The sequence below is a fragment of the Hylobates moloch genome, unplaced genomic scaffold (assembly GCF_009828535.3).
Source record: "Hylobates moloch isolate HMO894 unplaced genomic scaffold, HMol_V3 SCAFFOLD_4, whole genome shotgun sequence".
Classification (NCBI taxonomy): Eukaryota; Metazoa; Chordata; class Mammalia; order Primates; family Hylobatidae; genus Hylobates; species Hylobates moloch.
This window is the reverse complement of record NW_026652279.1, coordinates 169,852,668-169,869,064: the sequence shown is the minus strand read 5'-3', so window position 1 is coordinate 169,869,064 and position 16,397 is coordinate 169,852,668. Positions and strand designations below refer to the sequence as shown.

The 16,397-nt window shown below is 38.2% G+C and overlaps 1 protein-coding gene across 1 annotated transcript in view; it reads right to left on the bottom strand.

The window, feature by feature from the left end:
- Positions 1 to 16,397, bottom strand: part of MYO16 (myosin XVI) — a 607,071-nt gene that overhangs the window by 234,773 nt on the left and 355,901 nt on the right. Inside the window, exons 21-23 of the mRNA XM_058438173.1 lie at positions 16,204 to 16,321; positions 15,371 to 15,442; positions 12,975 to 13,116 (exon numbers count right to left, since the gene is read on the bottom strand). Coding sequence (XP_058294156.1) covers positions 12,975 to 13,116; positions 15,371 to 15,442; positions 16,204 to 16,321 — 332 coding nt within the window. The remainder of the gene's footprint in view (positions 1 to 12,974; positions 13,117 to 15,370; positions 15,443 to 16,203; positions 16,322 to 16,397) is intronic.

Sequence of the window (16,397 nt, the reverse complement as noted above, 5' to 3'; positions counted from 1 at the left end):
ATAAGGCCTAAAGCTGGAGCATGGTCTATGATTGCATAAAGCCCAGTGAACATCCGTGGGCATGTGCCAGGGTGCAGGGCACAACTCGTCTTGCCAGAAGACATCGACTTTGCTTGCAATCAAGAAAATGCAAATAATCGCTCTCCTTGCAATTCTGCCACTAAATATACACCTCGGGGAAAATTCTAAACATATATCTCAAGAGACAAGTATGAGGATAAGTGCTGTTTGTAACTGAGAAAAAAAATGAAAAGAGACTTCAGTGTCCATCAATAGTGAAATAGATGAGTATACTGAGATTTCTTCATCCACAAGTAGTGCAGCAGTTAAAAAGAATAAACTAGGTCTCCAGGTATCAATATAGTTAAATTTCAAAAACCATATGAAGTTAGCAAAGGATGTACTGAATAAAATATACCGTAGGATAGCATTTCTGTAGTTCTTAGTTACTCACAATGTTACATATTTGTTATGAAAAACCAATGGCTAGAGAAAATTTAAAAATGTGGAAGATTACATGTATTTGATAATATTGTTGTCTCTGGGGAGGGAAGGAGAAAAATGTATCTCTATAGGAAAACAAAAGGAATCTTGGCTTTTAGTTGTAATCATCTACGTCTTTTATGATAACGAAAACCTGAGGCAAAAGTTGAAAAATGTTAATGGTATTAATTCAAGGTAGTAGGTAAATGGGTGGCTTGCCCCGATTCCTTTTGTACTCTTCTTGACTACTGAATGTTTCCCAAAAAAGATAGCATATAATAAAAGAGGCTGGCTGGGCGCGGTGGCTCATGCCTGTAATCCCAGCACTTTGGGAGGCCAAGGCGGGCGGATCGCAAGGTCAGGAAATCGAGACCATCCTGGCTAACACAGCGAAACCCCGTCTCTACTAAAAATACAAAAAAATTAGCCGGGCGTGGTGGCGGGCGCCTGTAGTCCCAGCTACTTGAGAAACTGAGGTAGGAGAATGGCGTGAACCCAGGAGGTGGAGCTTGCAGTGAGCGGAGATCACACCACTGCACTCCAGCCTGGGTGACAGAGCGAGACTCCGTCTCAAAAAAAAAAAAAAAAAAGAGGCTTTTATCATGAAATGGACAAAGAAAAGTCGGGATAAGCGTATTTTTATTTTCTCACAAATGCACAGGAAATGTTATTATTTTATAATGCATTTGAAAATTATAAACATAAATCCATTTATTATGAATTAAGTACTTTCATTATAATTGATAAAGTAATGCATAAAATATATTTCATACCAACACCCAATTACTAATAAATGGATGCTCTAGATTTTGGGATTCTTATCTTTCTTACGCATATCCTTTTGATTTGTAATTCCCACCAAAGAGTTTGAATCTTGATAATCATTTCAATAAAATGATTGATACAAGGAAAGGAAAGTGGAAACATACATAAAAAACGTTTGGTTTTAATCAGATTCATTTATCTGTGTTCAATCCCTGCTACAGAAGCAAGTTTCAATTTTTTCCCAGTTTTTGTCCCTGTTAAATGAAAATAGATGATATCTCCTGTCCTTTTCCAAATGTTTAACAGCAATTGATAAAATACAGATCACATCAGAGAGAAAGAGAGAGAGAGAAAACTTCACTTAGGAGGTGTTAAATATGTCATATGGTCAGATATTTTCCTGGGAACATTAATTTCCAACATTATTAACAAAAAGTGAAAAAAGTTTAATTTCTGGAAGTTTTCTTATTACTCTGCAGTTTCTAGATGTTTCCTTATTGCTCTTTCTATCATCTAGTCTACCATTTAGATTGTTTTTTAACTTACTTCATCCTCAGAAAACTGAGAAACAACGCATATTCTCTCTCACCATGATTCCTGGAATGTTAAGGGTGAATTATATGTGGGTTGATAAAAAATACTTAATTTTAATAGGTCTCTGCTTTGTAATGAATAGCCACTGATCTCACCTCACTCCATACTACTAACAATCACTATAGATCATCTAGTTAATGACATGGATAGTCCCAAAGGGCAGAAAACACTTAAATGTGAAGTTAGGTGATGCTTATTATACAGTTCCATTTCACATGGAGGGTGGAAGGCATATACATTCTAAAAAATCATGCTGCTTTATTTTCATTAAAATATTTCCCAACCACCTGCCTCAAAAAGGAGGGTGTACTCTCCACTTTAGGCTTCTGGTAGAGGGAATACTGGCAAGCCTTCATGTAAAGCAAAGGAGACGTGTCTATAAGGAAGCATGGCTGGGAAAATGAGGTGTTTACACCCTTTTGAGATTTTCCAAAACAATAAATTCCCTCATCATACCTGAGATGCTCCTGATGGCTGCATCCCTTGAAAGAGATTAATCTTCAGAGTTTTAACTCAAAGATTTAACCTGCCCACGTTGACCTCAATTACTTGCAAACTACTATTTATGCTTTATAACAACAATTAATTGCTTGTATGGCTACATTCCAGTCTTTAAAAAGTCATAAATTGCATCTGATTTATTTTATAAAAAACCTTTTTGTTGAATAATTTGAGAATAAAATAATCACAAGCATTTACACATAGAGCCCCAAGCACACACACACTTGACTGGATTTGGGGGCCTATGCTTAATCCAGCAAAACACAAGAAAATGGTGAACCCTGAAGACCGCAATAGCGGCCTTTTTAATAAAAAAAAAAAAAAAAAGTATCCCAAAGCTTAAAGCATATTGATATATCTCCAAATGCTACTGTACTCAGCAAGCATATTAAGGATTTTACCGTAAAGATGGGTAATTTTTCTGCAGAAGTAGTGGCAACCCACCCTGCATAGAAAGCAAATAAATAAATACATGAATAAACCTATGAGATGAAATTTGAAAACCGTCGTGAGATGCTAGGTAAAGTTTTCATAAGTTACCTGTACAAATAGTATAGATGTAAATTGTAATCCAAAAGGTATTTTAATAGCTTGCCTACAGTGCAGCTAAAAGATTCCCTCCTTAGCTCCAACTTCAGGCTCAGAGAATATTTTATAAACACAGTTCTGGTTTACTGTCCCTAATGACCAAGATCCTTGAGAAATATTCTCTTAGAGCTGAAAATTGAATCCATTAAAAATAATCTTATAAAATAGGCTTAACATGCTTAGTGTCATTTTACTGTTTAAAAAATTATGTTATCCATCTATTAGGAGGCATCTCAGAATGTGTTTTTAAAATCACAAATTTTACCTAAAATACAAAAATAGAATTCTTCAATTTACAAAAAGTCTACAACAAAATCATTATACAAAAGACTTAGCCTTAAAAATCCTCAAGAACTAAAAGGAGACCATGAACAACATTGAGGATATTAATTCAGAATGTATTAATTTTCTAATCAATAAACTAAGAAATTATTATAATCCAATTTTATGGATTTTTGGGGAAGGAGGAACAATGAATCCCCAGAAGTTATATGGAAAACTGTATTTATGTGTGTGTGCATGTTTGTGTGTGTATGTTTATGGCATTCATTGAATTCCCACATTAGACTTTGACCTAGAAGAGGTTGAGATACACTATAAAGTTTCATAAGTATATTAAGTGCTACCTGATTGTATCAGTCAGAGACATATGAAATCATAGAAAATTCTATCACTTAACATGAACAGCAAAAAATATTCTCTTATATTTGAAATCCTTGGATACCCCAAAAGCACATTAAGATACACCTATACATATTAAAAACTAATAGTATGCAAACTGAATTCTTAGTAGAACAAAACCAAAATGTAGAATTAGGAAATGAGAACGTAAGCCAATTTAACTTAATCCACTTAAACCAATTAATTCACCTCACTTTCACAGCATCAAGGTAAAGATCAGCCTTTTCTGTCATTCGGTTAAACAGTCTTCAGACCAAACATGGATTATCCAAAATGCCACTGGGAGTTTTTTTTTTTTAAATCAGCCAGCAGAATTCTTCAAAGTTATAATTATGTTTTCTCTATATGGAATATTTTTCCCTCTAATTAAGCAAAGATAACAAGTCTCACCTAATGAAGAAGTACAATTTTTCTGAAGAATATTAAATTGCTTGTTACAATCTTATCAGTACAGATTCTCTACGTTCATTTAGACACTAATATTCTCTTAAGTGTTGTCAGATGCCAGGGATGAATGTACTCACCTAACACACTGATACCACCTTCAATTGACATCCTACTGGGTGTGTTCTTTTTTCTCTTTTCTGAGTGGAGTCATTAGTTTTGAGACCTTGGGAAGCTGTGATTCACTGTCAATAGTGCCACCTTCTACAGATCACCTCAGTCGGAGTTGGGGACACGGGGGCAATGTTGTGAATGTGCTGATGAAAATCTGGATCTCTAGGAAACTTACACTGCCTTAAAAATCATTTCCCTTACTATCAAAATATGTGAATTTAGAAATGTGGTAAGATGCAAAAATTATCCTGCTGATGATTTCAGGAATTGAATCATTGGATTAACATGTGAATTAAACAAATAATAACCTTAAGAGAAAATGGCTTCCACCTCTCTTTGAAACATTCTCTCTTTTTCATTGGTATAGGATCTGTTCAATACTTCCCTCTGTTATTTAAACCCATAATACAATTACAATGGGTAGCAAAGAGAAGATTTAATAGTTTGAGAAATTTCACAAGTGATATTATTGTCAAAAGCCTTCATTTTTTTCCTCCATAATCAATTTCAACAAAAAAACTAAGGCTCCAGACAGATACTGGAATGAGATCCCATTGCTTCTCAGTGAAAGACATTGCTACTTTTATACTTAAATCCTTGAGCCTTCATTCCTGTTTCACTTCATTCTCCCACCTGCTCCCAGATTCTCCATGGGATCCCCATCTCTACAGAGCACCTGTCCCCTGTTCCCAGTATCTTCCCCACCTCAGCATGCCAGTTCCTTAGTTCAGGCACTGCGTGAGCCCCTGTCCACTGGCAGGACCTTGTGTCATTCCATATCCTATTTTTCTTAAAAGAAAAACACCAAAAAACAAACGAAAAAACCCCACAAAAAATCCCTACTGTTTAGGAAATATCACTGTTTCTAACCCATGTGGATCTTATTTTTGCAATATTAAAAAATTGCAAACCACTCTGGACCCTAGACAGGCATGTTACAAACATGTCAGACCTGTGCCCTAAGAGAAAGAGTGGCAGTTGAGCAATGCAAATCAATGATCCTTGCTTACCACAAGTCAAACCTGAGCAAAACACTAAAAAACAACACCCCTCTCTCTAATAGTGTTCTGTGAATCCTGATATTTCTCTTTCCCGAGAACAAAATATCTCCCTTATCTGCTACTCTGTGAAACAAAAAGATCACGAGTGAAATGTAAAAGGAAGACTGGGCTGTATCTTGGGCGTCCACCATGTGAGTCATCTGCATTGTTTTCTACAACTCTCCCCTTCCCCATAAATAAGCTAATATAAAGTAAGATGCTTTCTTACCAGCCACAGCCATCACTATATAGATATATATAGTGATGGCCATATATATACACATACATATAGTGATGGCTGTGGCTGGTAATATATATATATATACACACACATACATATAGTGATGGCTGTGGCTGGTAAAATATACATATATATATATAGAGAGAGAGAGAGAGAAATAGAGAGAGAGAGACAGAGAGAGAGAGAGAGAGACACACACACACAGGGTCTCAGTCTGTCATCCAGGCTGGAGTGCAGTGGTGCAATCATGACTCACTGCAGCCTCGCCATCCTGGGCTGAAGCAATTCTCCCACCTCAGCCTCCCAAGTAGCTGGGACCACAGGTATGTGCCACCACACCTGGCTAAATTTTTGTATTTTTTTGGGGGGGTGGGGTAGAGATGGGGCTTCACCATGTTGCCTAACATGGTCTCAAACACCTAAGTGATCCACCCACCTCAGTCTTCCAAAATGCTGGGATTACAGGCATGAGCTACCACACCTAGCCCCATCACTATTATCATTACAGCAACCATTCCCATTGTGCCAGATACTCTGATGACAACTTAATATGCACCATCTCATTTAACCTTCAAATAACCCTGAAAAATAAACAAGTCCTTGCAACCTGGGTGTCAAAGAAACAGGCTTGGATAACCAAATAACTAACTCATGAGAAACGAATGTGATTAATCATAATGTTTTTAAATGTTTATGTTTAGGTCAACTAAAATACCATAAGAATGTAATATAAGTATTCATAAGAAACCAAAGGCTCAGTGAAAAAATGATCTCCATATATATGTTAGAAACTCAACTTATTTTAATGTATTAATATACATAATATTTAACATTAATAATATATTAGTCCAGTTGTGCTGCCCAAAAAAGTGGATTTCATATCAAGTTGACAAGAATGAATGAATAAAAGTACACTCAAATAACCCTCTACAGGATTACTGTAGACTAGATAGATAGAGAGATGACTGATAGATAGATAGACAGATATAGATAATATATCCACATACATGTAGATTTTATATATATATATATATATATAAAATCAACACACACACACCATTTTATTCAGAACTTATGTTGAAATAAAAGATAGGTTTTGACGTTTGAAGACATTGGAGAACTCTCCAAAGTTTCTATAACCTTGTACTTGCCCAAACTTCTATTAGCTTGCAAAACCCTGAAGAAGGATTCCAATGAGGGAAAACAGTAATTTTAAATTTAACATTGAATTTAACATTTGCTAATTCAATCTTGGGGATGTAAGTGCTGTGTTATAAAATAGGCCCAATTTTAGACACTGCAAAAATTATTGATCTTTTTTTTAAAGTTATTTTTCATTATACTTTGGTAGCTCCAATCATGCACCTCATTTCAGAATCCTGTGGATGATAACCTTTATAAAAATTAAATACACTTTAGATCATGGACTTTGTTTATAAAAAGTGAGCAACCGGAGTGTGTACAACTCCTGGAGGCACTTTCCCCTTCTCTAGCCCCTCTCTACCTTCAACCCCAAGAATTCTTGTCTAAGAGGCACACTTGGGAAAGTGTGGGGCCTCAACCGACTAGCCAGGTGAACCTGAGTCTAAAGAGCTGTCCTGGACCATTGGAGGGGGTGGGAGCAACCAGCATACACATGGATGCATTTTGCAAGTCTTGAGGATTGCAGGGAAAGGAATCCCAGTGAAGAGAATTTATGAGGATTTGAAGAGAGAGGGTCAGTGATAGCCGTCTTCATGGCCAGGAAAGCCTTAAGATGTCAATCAGTAAGCCAAGAAATCCCTCACCTCCTTGTTCCTGTCCCCATTTTACCTGACACTGGGGTGCAGCAGCCCACCTCACACCCTTCCTAGGAGGCTGACAGCTGCCCCCGCAGGCCTCACCTGTGGGAGAGGGAGGGGAACTCTCACCTTTGAACATACTTAATTTCTGCTCCAATGCTGGCTATTTCGGGATTAAAGGGTCCATAGAACTGTGATTTATTTAAAAGTGATCAGAAAAGTTTTGGGACCTGATTAAGTTTTATCTCAGAGTCTGAAAAATATTACCCCCACTGAATAAATGTGAAAGGGAGGTGGGACATTAGAAAATATGTTTTCATTATACCACAAGTCATGCTTTTTTAATAGCGTTACACCAAAACAAGTGAGAATAGTTTCATATAATGGTTAATTTGGTTACACTGAAATAAGTATAAGGCAACTCAGTTTGAAAAGTTGTGAACAATTCTGCTTATAATGTTGACCACCATAAAACAGACATATTTCTGGCAGCCACCATAATATTATCCATAATTCTGCCCTTTCAGATCAACAGTAATTCTAGCGTGTTCCCCCAGCTATCTGGTTCAAAGGTTTGCAATTTTCTTAAGCAAAAGAATGGCAAATACTTAATGGAAGCCTTTCAATAGTGTATTAGAAACAGCCAGCTAGTATCACAAAATGGAAAAGGGTTTCTTCAGTAATGAGGCAAAATAGACCATGAAAGAGTAGAAGTGTTAAGAAAATTCTACACCAAATCCTCTCTGTCTCACAAGGTGTGTTCTTAAGATGATGCTCGAAATCACAGTGGTGAAGCCCTGGGTAGAAACCTATTCAGAGCTATAGAAAAGAAAATCTTTAACAATCCGCAGTTCTCGATGCGATTGCTGTAGCCGGGCAGAGAGGTGATTGAGCTCACTTGGGAAGCCCTACGATGCTGCTATTTGCCGCTCAAACGTGCTAGCACTGTAAAAGAAGCCCTGGTGACCTCACAATTCCTAAAAAGAATGAGCAGAGCATGGCTTTGGTCTGAGTGGAATTCATGAAACACCCGAGTGGAGGTGATGCCTCCTTGGGGAGAATGGCTGTTATCTGTGGGAAGAGAGGGCCACATGCCTTTGGATCCACTGGGGGAAAAGTGGACAGTGAGGAGAATGGAATGGAAGATCCATGGCATCCCTGGCCATCAGTGGGTGCCAATTTTCTACATGTGAAATTATGGGAATCTATGTATGGGTTCTCCAGATGGTTTAAACAAGGACTTTGTTAATACCTTCGGTGGTCATTGGGTGTCAGCTGACAGTTCACAGAGGTGCGGAGGCCAAACAGTTCTAGAAAAGTCAAAACAAACTTAGCAACTTTATTAGTTTTTCTTTAGAAATAATTTGATGTAATTTAAGATTATATTTTCATTGCTAAATATGATCAATTTAATGTGAACTGATGGCAAGTTATGAATAAACTACACACAGGTCTTCCATATGCCTAGTGGCCAGACAAGTTCAGGTCTATGCTCTCAAAAACACTAGAGAACAATAGCAAAAAAAGATCCAACTCACTCAATATGGGAGTCTCAAAGGCTACATACCTTTGTGCATTAGACTGTCCCTCAATCTTTCGAGTTTCTCGACCCACATGTGCTGGGTGGAGATGCTTATTCACAGTCTCGAGGTTTCCTTACAGGAAAAGGAAGCCCCTTCAGCTGTAAGTCTCTCGGCTTCTGAAGACTGACTTGTTCCCTTCGAGTCTAGGAGGAAGCCTGGAGAAGGAGAGCTCAGGGCAGTTTTCCTGCGCTTGTGGGGAGCACGTCATGGCCTCTGCTCCTCCAAGCTCTAAGAGGGCACTGGACACTTCAGGGCTTCCTGGAACTGGTGGTGAAGTCGATCTGAGTCAAGGGCGCAGCAGGCAGAAGCAACTGGTTCACGGTGTAAAGGGCATCTTCTCATGTCTGCTGTGTCACTCATCAAATTGCTATTTTGACTCCCAAATGCCTTACTCCATTGTCTTTTTTTTTTTTTTTTTTTTGAGATGGAATTTTGCTCTTGTTGCCCAGGTGGGAGTACAGTGGCATGATCTCGGCTCACTGCAACCTCCGCCTCCCAGGTTCAAGTGATTCTCCTGCCTCAGCCTCCCGAGTAGCCGGGACTACAGGGATACACCACCACGCCTGGCTAATTTTTTGTATTTTTGTGTTTTTAGTAGAGATGGGGTTTTGCCGTGTTGGTCAGCCTGGTCTTGAACTCCTGACCTCAGGTGATCCACCCGCATTGGCCTCCCAAAGTGCTGGGATTACAGGCATGAGCCACCGCGCCTGGCCTCTTACTACATTGTCTTATTCCTCAATCAATTAAGAATCAGAGATGGAAATGGGTGCTATTAAGTAATCCCCCCCACCCCCCCCATCGAAAGACCATGATAGCACTGAGCAAAGTTGAGCACATGAGTGTCTGATGCAGCAAGAGCATACGAGAGGTGAAGACACGGTGAGGAGAGCACAGGTACTGCCGTAAGAGGCTGATGCTCTGTCTGTGTTTGGGAGATCAAGGTGGAGTGGACTGAGCGAAACTGTGCTTGCATTACTGGAGACTGTAATCATGAGTTTTGTAATAATGACATTCGCATACAAATTTAAATGATATGCAATATCCTTTATTTGAGAAGTCATAAAATTATAGTTTAGAAAAAGAAATGCCTCAGAAAATGATGAAAATAGTAAGCCTTTGGTTTTTACATGAGTTTCTCCAGAGGAAGGGCACTGGAAGGAGATGTGAGGAAGCAGACTGTGGTCACAACTGTGAGCAGTGCTTCACATTTTCCTAGAGTCATCGTTTAAAAATAAAATGTGTCGTTTTTAGCTATTTAACAACATTTTTTCCCAAGGTAATTTCTATGTACATGGTTGGTGAACAACAAAGTTTTAAGCAAATATAGGGCATTATATTATTGCTATTTTTTATTACTGTTATTATTTTACCTGTTTGGACCAAATCATTTTCAGCTAAGCCTAATAAATAAAATTTCAGTGTTTCAATATTTAAAGTGCCACTAAGTGTGGCCCTCAGTGGTCCCCAGCCCGCAGGGTCCGGGCCAAGCACTGCACAGCAGTCAGGCTCACAGAACACAACACCCCAGTAGGCAGCCACACATTAATCGTAGACTGGATTCTGATCCAGCAAACGTGGCAAACACTTCTGCTCATTTTAATTAATCGCATCAACCTCACCTGCAAGATACCCAGGGTTTTTGTTTAGAAGCAAAACCTATTTGGATCCAGGTAGAGAAAGTAGAATTATTTTAATATGCTATATGATTAATACTGGACCTATTTTACTGTAATCTAAGAAATGAATCCATCATGTAACAAATAGACATTCACCAGCTTCAATTTCACTAATTTTCCCTTTATAACTTGTTAGAGTAAATTGTAGTGATATTTATTCTCTCTTTGCCAAATTTTCAAATACATATATACACACACACACACACACACACATATATATATAGTCAGTATACATGTCTGTATACTGTATGTATATACATGTCTGGATGAAAAGTATGTCTATTCTATCACAAGGTATATTTACTGTGTGTGTGTGTGTGTGTGTGTGTAATATATATATATACAGTAATAAATACATATATACTGTGACAAATATGTCTATTCTAGCACAATCAATGTGCTCTACAACTTTGTCCATAAGGATATTATTTCTTTATATAATCTTTTTTGACATGATTACAACATTTCAAAAACACGAGATTGGTAAACAACCAGAGCCTATGCTAAGGTTATTCAAGTTTTTGAGACTTTTCTGTGACTTAGGAAATGGGCCTATAAATCTGCAAAACCATAAGCTTTCCATGAATTTAAATGAATTAGAAATACTGCAAATATAACCTTTTCTTGCATTATTTGGGGATTTAAATTCAGGTTTGGGTGACTCATGGGAGAAATAGAGAAGAAAATATGGGAGTTATGACAGAAATGAGAATACTGTCTAAGTCAAACTTCTAATATGTTAATTCACCTCTAATTTCCCATTAATCCCTGTTCTCATTCATAGGCTTAGTAATAAGTTTTAAAAGATAAGACCATCCTTATGAATTTACACATTGCCACAGTGGCAATATTCCCATGAAAAGACAAATCATGTGTTTTCCACGGTTTATGTTTGTAGTTTTTCTCTGGGTGTGTGTTTGTAGCGAAAACTGTAGACCATTATATAAGTATTTCCAATTATATAAACTTAAGGCTCTGTAAAATTTAAATGTCAAATGAAAATTTTCTAGAAGTTTCTACGTACAGCTGGACTTCTATATTCATTTTTTCAGTGTCAACTTCAGCAGAGCTGTCAATAATTTTATACATAGTTAATTTGGTAGACTTAGCATATTAGTATCATTCTGTGAATCATCTTTATACTTACAGGAAATTAATAAATTAACTGATAACAATAAACAATAGCAAAATCAAGAGTCCTCATCATAGTAAATACTACAATATTTCTGCTGAAATATGGATTATACCATAGCTACTCTCAAATCACAGACTATTGAATATGCTGATCAATGTTCAGTGGGATTTGAGATGTGTACATTTTAATAAGAATTTCAGTATCCTCTTGTCTTTGAAATCTTCTGAGATGTCTATATTTATTTAAGAACTTTCCCATTAATATATATTAGTTCTAATGTTTTCCAAGAAACCTCTAAAGGCATCAATTTTCAGGAATTTAATTTAAATTTAAGAAGTCTATATGGATGACAAGGAAATTCTCAGGTTTCATTCGAAGACAAGTATGTGAAGACTTGTGAATATGATTGTGCTCTCAATTGTCTGCTCAAGGTCACTGTTAGTGACAAGAATAACAAGGAAGTTTTCCACTGATAATATGTAATGGAGAGATATAATTTTTAGATGATGAAATAGCCCTGAAAATCTACTGTTTAAGATGTTTAGGGGCCAGGCGCGGTGGCTCATGCCTGTAATCCCAGCACTTTGGGAGGCCGAGGCGGGCGGATCACCTGAGGTCAGGAGTTCAAGACCAGCCTGACCAACATGGAGAAACCCCGTCTCTACTAAAAATACAAAATTAGCCGGGTGTGGTGGCGCATGCCTGTAATCCCAGCTACTGGGAGGCTGAGGTAGGAGAATCGCCTGAACCTGGGAGGCGAAGGTTGCAGTGAGTCAAGATCATGCCATTGCACTCCTGCCTGGGCAACAAGAGCGAAACTCCATCTCAGAAAAAGAAAAAGAAAAAAAAGATTAGGGCTATGAACCAAAATGATTACCATAGAGACCCTCTGTCACATAATCCACGAAATAAGTGAAGAAATAAGATGAAGAATTACTGATCCAAAACCCATCATGAAATCGGTTCCAAAGGAGGCATGAGCTACTCCACAAATTCCAGTGCCTTACCTGTTCTTAGAGTGTCTTCTTCCTGGATTTATAAAATTTTTATATTTACTGGTACACAAAAGGCCACATCTACCTTCAGTCCATAAAGTATGCATTTGCATATCTATGCATAGGAGATTATTAATTCATCAGTGTAAATGGGAGGGTACCCCAGGGAGAGGGTTTCACTTTCTAAAGAATAATAATTAAACCCATCGAGTCAGATTACCTTGTTAAAATAAAATATATTAATGAAGTTTAACTTATTGGTCACCCTGTAATATGAAGCTGCTTTTGGAGTTGAGCCTTTAAGTTATTTATTACAGTAATAACAACAGAACTTAACATCCATCAACTCCTACCTTTTCTGTTCATCTTGACTGTGGAGGCAAGAATTCATGGTATTCACCAAAAAGCTAAACAAACGACTGTACAGGGACTTGGCCAAGAGGTCTCGGAAAAACTCAGCAATCTGTATGGTATGTCGTCGTATTATCATATCCCCTAAAATGGTAGAAAGAAAAGGAGGAGTGAGTACAAGGGTTCCCTCACTTAGAAGCCAACCAAAACTCCACACCTCCTATTAATTCCTCACACATCCATATGACAAGCGATGCATAAATATTACACTGATTCTCATAAATGAGAAGGTCTTTGTCAGTTACTATGCAAAATGTTTCCTAAAACAAAAGTCATGTACATTGCAATCGTCTTTGTTACAATGGTTGACCACAGTGTTCCACCTTTATTGTATAGGTTGTGTAATTTCACCTCAGTTAGGGAAACAGTTCTTCACAGGGTCCCTCTTGGCAAGGCTATTGATAACAACTCACTGGTTTGGATACGGAATCATCCTAAGGCATGTGGAAACGGGCTTTCTGGAAAATCAGATACATTTTAAATATTTTCAAAGCCATGATCTCATCAACCAGAACGTGGTTCCGGGGTTTGGAAAGAAGACTGGGCCTTAGGTAGGAATTTCTACGTCATTCTCAAAGAGACAGTGATTGAACTCTTGAGTGATAGGTTTGTGGAAGAGACTAGAATAGGCATGGGGCCAAGGAAAAAAGAGCAACGGTGGTTTGGCATTGAGCCTATCCCATCACTGTTGCAGGAGGGCTGAGTGTGAATGTGAGCCTAGAATTCATATTCTATGGCCTTGGCCAAACTTGCTGACCATTGTGTCTCAGGCAGAGCAGGAGACTAGGAACAGGGTGGGGTCCACGTGCAATGCGGGTTGAAGCGTTTTCGGGTGAGGAAGGATACCTACTCTTACTGGCAGAAAATGTAGTCAGAGAGCTGCAAGTTCAAGGCCATCAAGATGGAACAACACAAGGGGAAGGGGCAGTGAAAGCAGCTGTGGCCATTTATGACATTGTGAAACTGACGTTCCTAGAGCCATGCGACTGAGGAGGGCAGGTGGGTCACCCACAGGGTGGTGGTAGCAAGTGAGGGTGGTGTAAGCAGAGGAAATCATAGATACTAATGGTGAGCTCAATGTTCCTCAAAAGAAGGTGCGAAGAAGAACAATGTCTTCAAGATGCTTAGTGTGGCTGGAGGCGAGGGTGCCAGTGGGGCCTCCTAAGCCATCTAAAGTGACGAACTGGTGTATCTTTGAATGACCGTTGGCCTTATTCCTGAAATGCCTATTGCATTTCAGAAAGATTATTTCAGAAGTGGTGTGGAAGGAGGGCAAGTTGAGTTAAGGCCAGATAAAAGAGGAACCAGGAGTGTCTTGCTGTAATGCAGGGAAAGAATGATAAATTCAGCAGTGCTGATGAAAACGAAGGGAAGGCAGTACGAATGGGAGATATTTATGGCGTGTGTCTGACCTATGCATGGAGGAGGTAGAAGAGAAAGAGCGATCAAGGATAACTTTTGGGCAACTGAGTGAACAATGGGGAGATTCATTAAGTTTGGGGATATTCTGAGAGTAGAACTGAGGCAGGAATAATGACTCACCTACCTAAATACCTGCACGTAGGCCCAAAAGGCCATAGAGGAAGAATAGTAGTGATTTAGAGAAAAAAGATTAGATGAATGGTGAGTTCTCACAATCATAATAAAGAGGAAAATCGTAAGGCCATCATTTAGAGTGAGTACTTGAAGATCATGTGGGAAAACCACTCTCTTTGTTCACTGAGTAGAGATGCATGCAGCATAGAGATTCAGCACGTCATCTGGGAGTCAGACAGCGCTAGATTCTAATTCCAAACATGTCACTTACTAGTGATTTGAGGTTCAAAGTTATTTAACTTATTTGAATTTTAGTTTTCCCCTCTGTTAAAATGGAAATAGTAATGCCCACATCAGAGCAATCTGTGAGAATTCAAACACTACAATTTTTATAGGACTTGGCACAATGCCTATCAGTTTGCATATGTCCAATAAATGACAGCTGTTCTAACCAATGAGGTAGCAGGAAAAGGTTGGTCCTTCATTGAAGAGTGCAGCATGGCACCACACATGCAAATGGATCCAATCTTTTCTTTGAAGAAACCCTCTTGGATTGATGGTTTTGTTTTTCTAAGGTGACAGATTATCTGGAAAGGGTGACCAGGTAGGCAAAATGGCCTCTCAGGAGCATAAAGAGTCTACACTATAGTCATGTCAAACGGCCAAACAGGCTCATAATGCTTCTCTGATTTGCCATTCAATTCATAGAAATAGTTTCACTAAGCGGGGACAGGTCAAACTGTATTTAATTTTCGTATTTGATTCTAAATTGCACCAAGATGTTAGAGTATAAAAAAATTACCTTTAAAATATTGAATATCAGTTGTTAAGGCAGATGCCAATTCATCTGTTGATACTTGTAACATTCCAGCCACTAAAATTAAATCAGCATTATAAAAAGTTAGTATATTTTTTGATACCAAGAACATTGAATTTTATGGCCATAATTGATAAGTTTTATATAGGCACATTACAAAACATGAGTATTTTAAAAAGTCATTACCACTGTAATTGTCAAATTCGACTTGAGAAACATCTTACAGTAATCAAAATATTAACGAGTTCTTACAGTTCTGTGCATTAACTCACAGCAGATTTTTTTCCTCCCTGTCCTCACAGATGGTATGGAATTGTTTTTTTCCAGGTTCCTGGTTACATCTCTTTGATATAGGTGAAGATATGTTGTTTACTGACAATCTGTGGTTTTAAGGTAATTTTTAAAATCTGGGAGCGACTAACGAGGCAACTTCAAAGAGAGAGATTCTTGGTAAGATCTTTGAAAGGGAAGTAATTACATTCTGTTTAAAATGTTTAGCTAATAACACGCCCCCAAAATACACTGGGTGGTGGGGTGAAGGGTACTTAGAACAATATAAATAAACACAAGTATGTGCTAAAGAATCAGCGTTGTTAATGTGGTGCACAGAATGAGAACATAGAAGTACATCTTGCTACTCATTTCCACAACAGATTATAAGAAAAAACAAAGTAGAGAATTTTCCCCCCTCACTGAATTCTACTATAGAGGAAAGAGTTTAAGCCAACTGGCTTTTCTGTACTATGTCGCCATCTACTGGTTGATCTGCAAAATTGCACATCAATGTGGTTAATGTCAGAAGGTCACGTTCCACTGACCTTGTTCGAGGAGCTGGAGGTCAGAAACGAAGGCGGAGTTCCCCTCATTCAGGGCAGTAAACCCAATGTCTCCAAGGTGCAATATTGCTGCTAGAATTACGAACAGATTCTCCACCTCCTATGCATTTTACAAACAGAGAGAATGAATAGGGTGCTTAGAAGAAAGATTAAACGGCAAAATTTTAAAATATCTA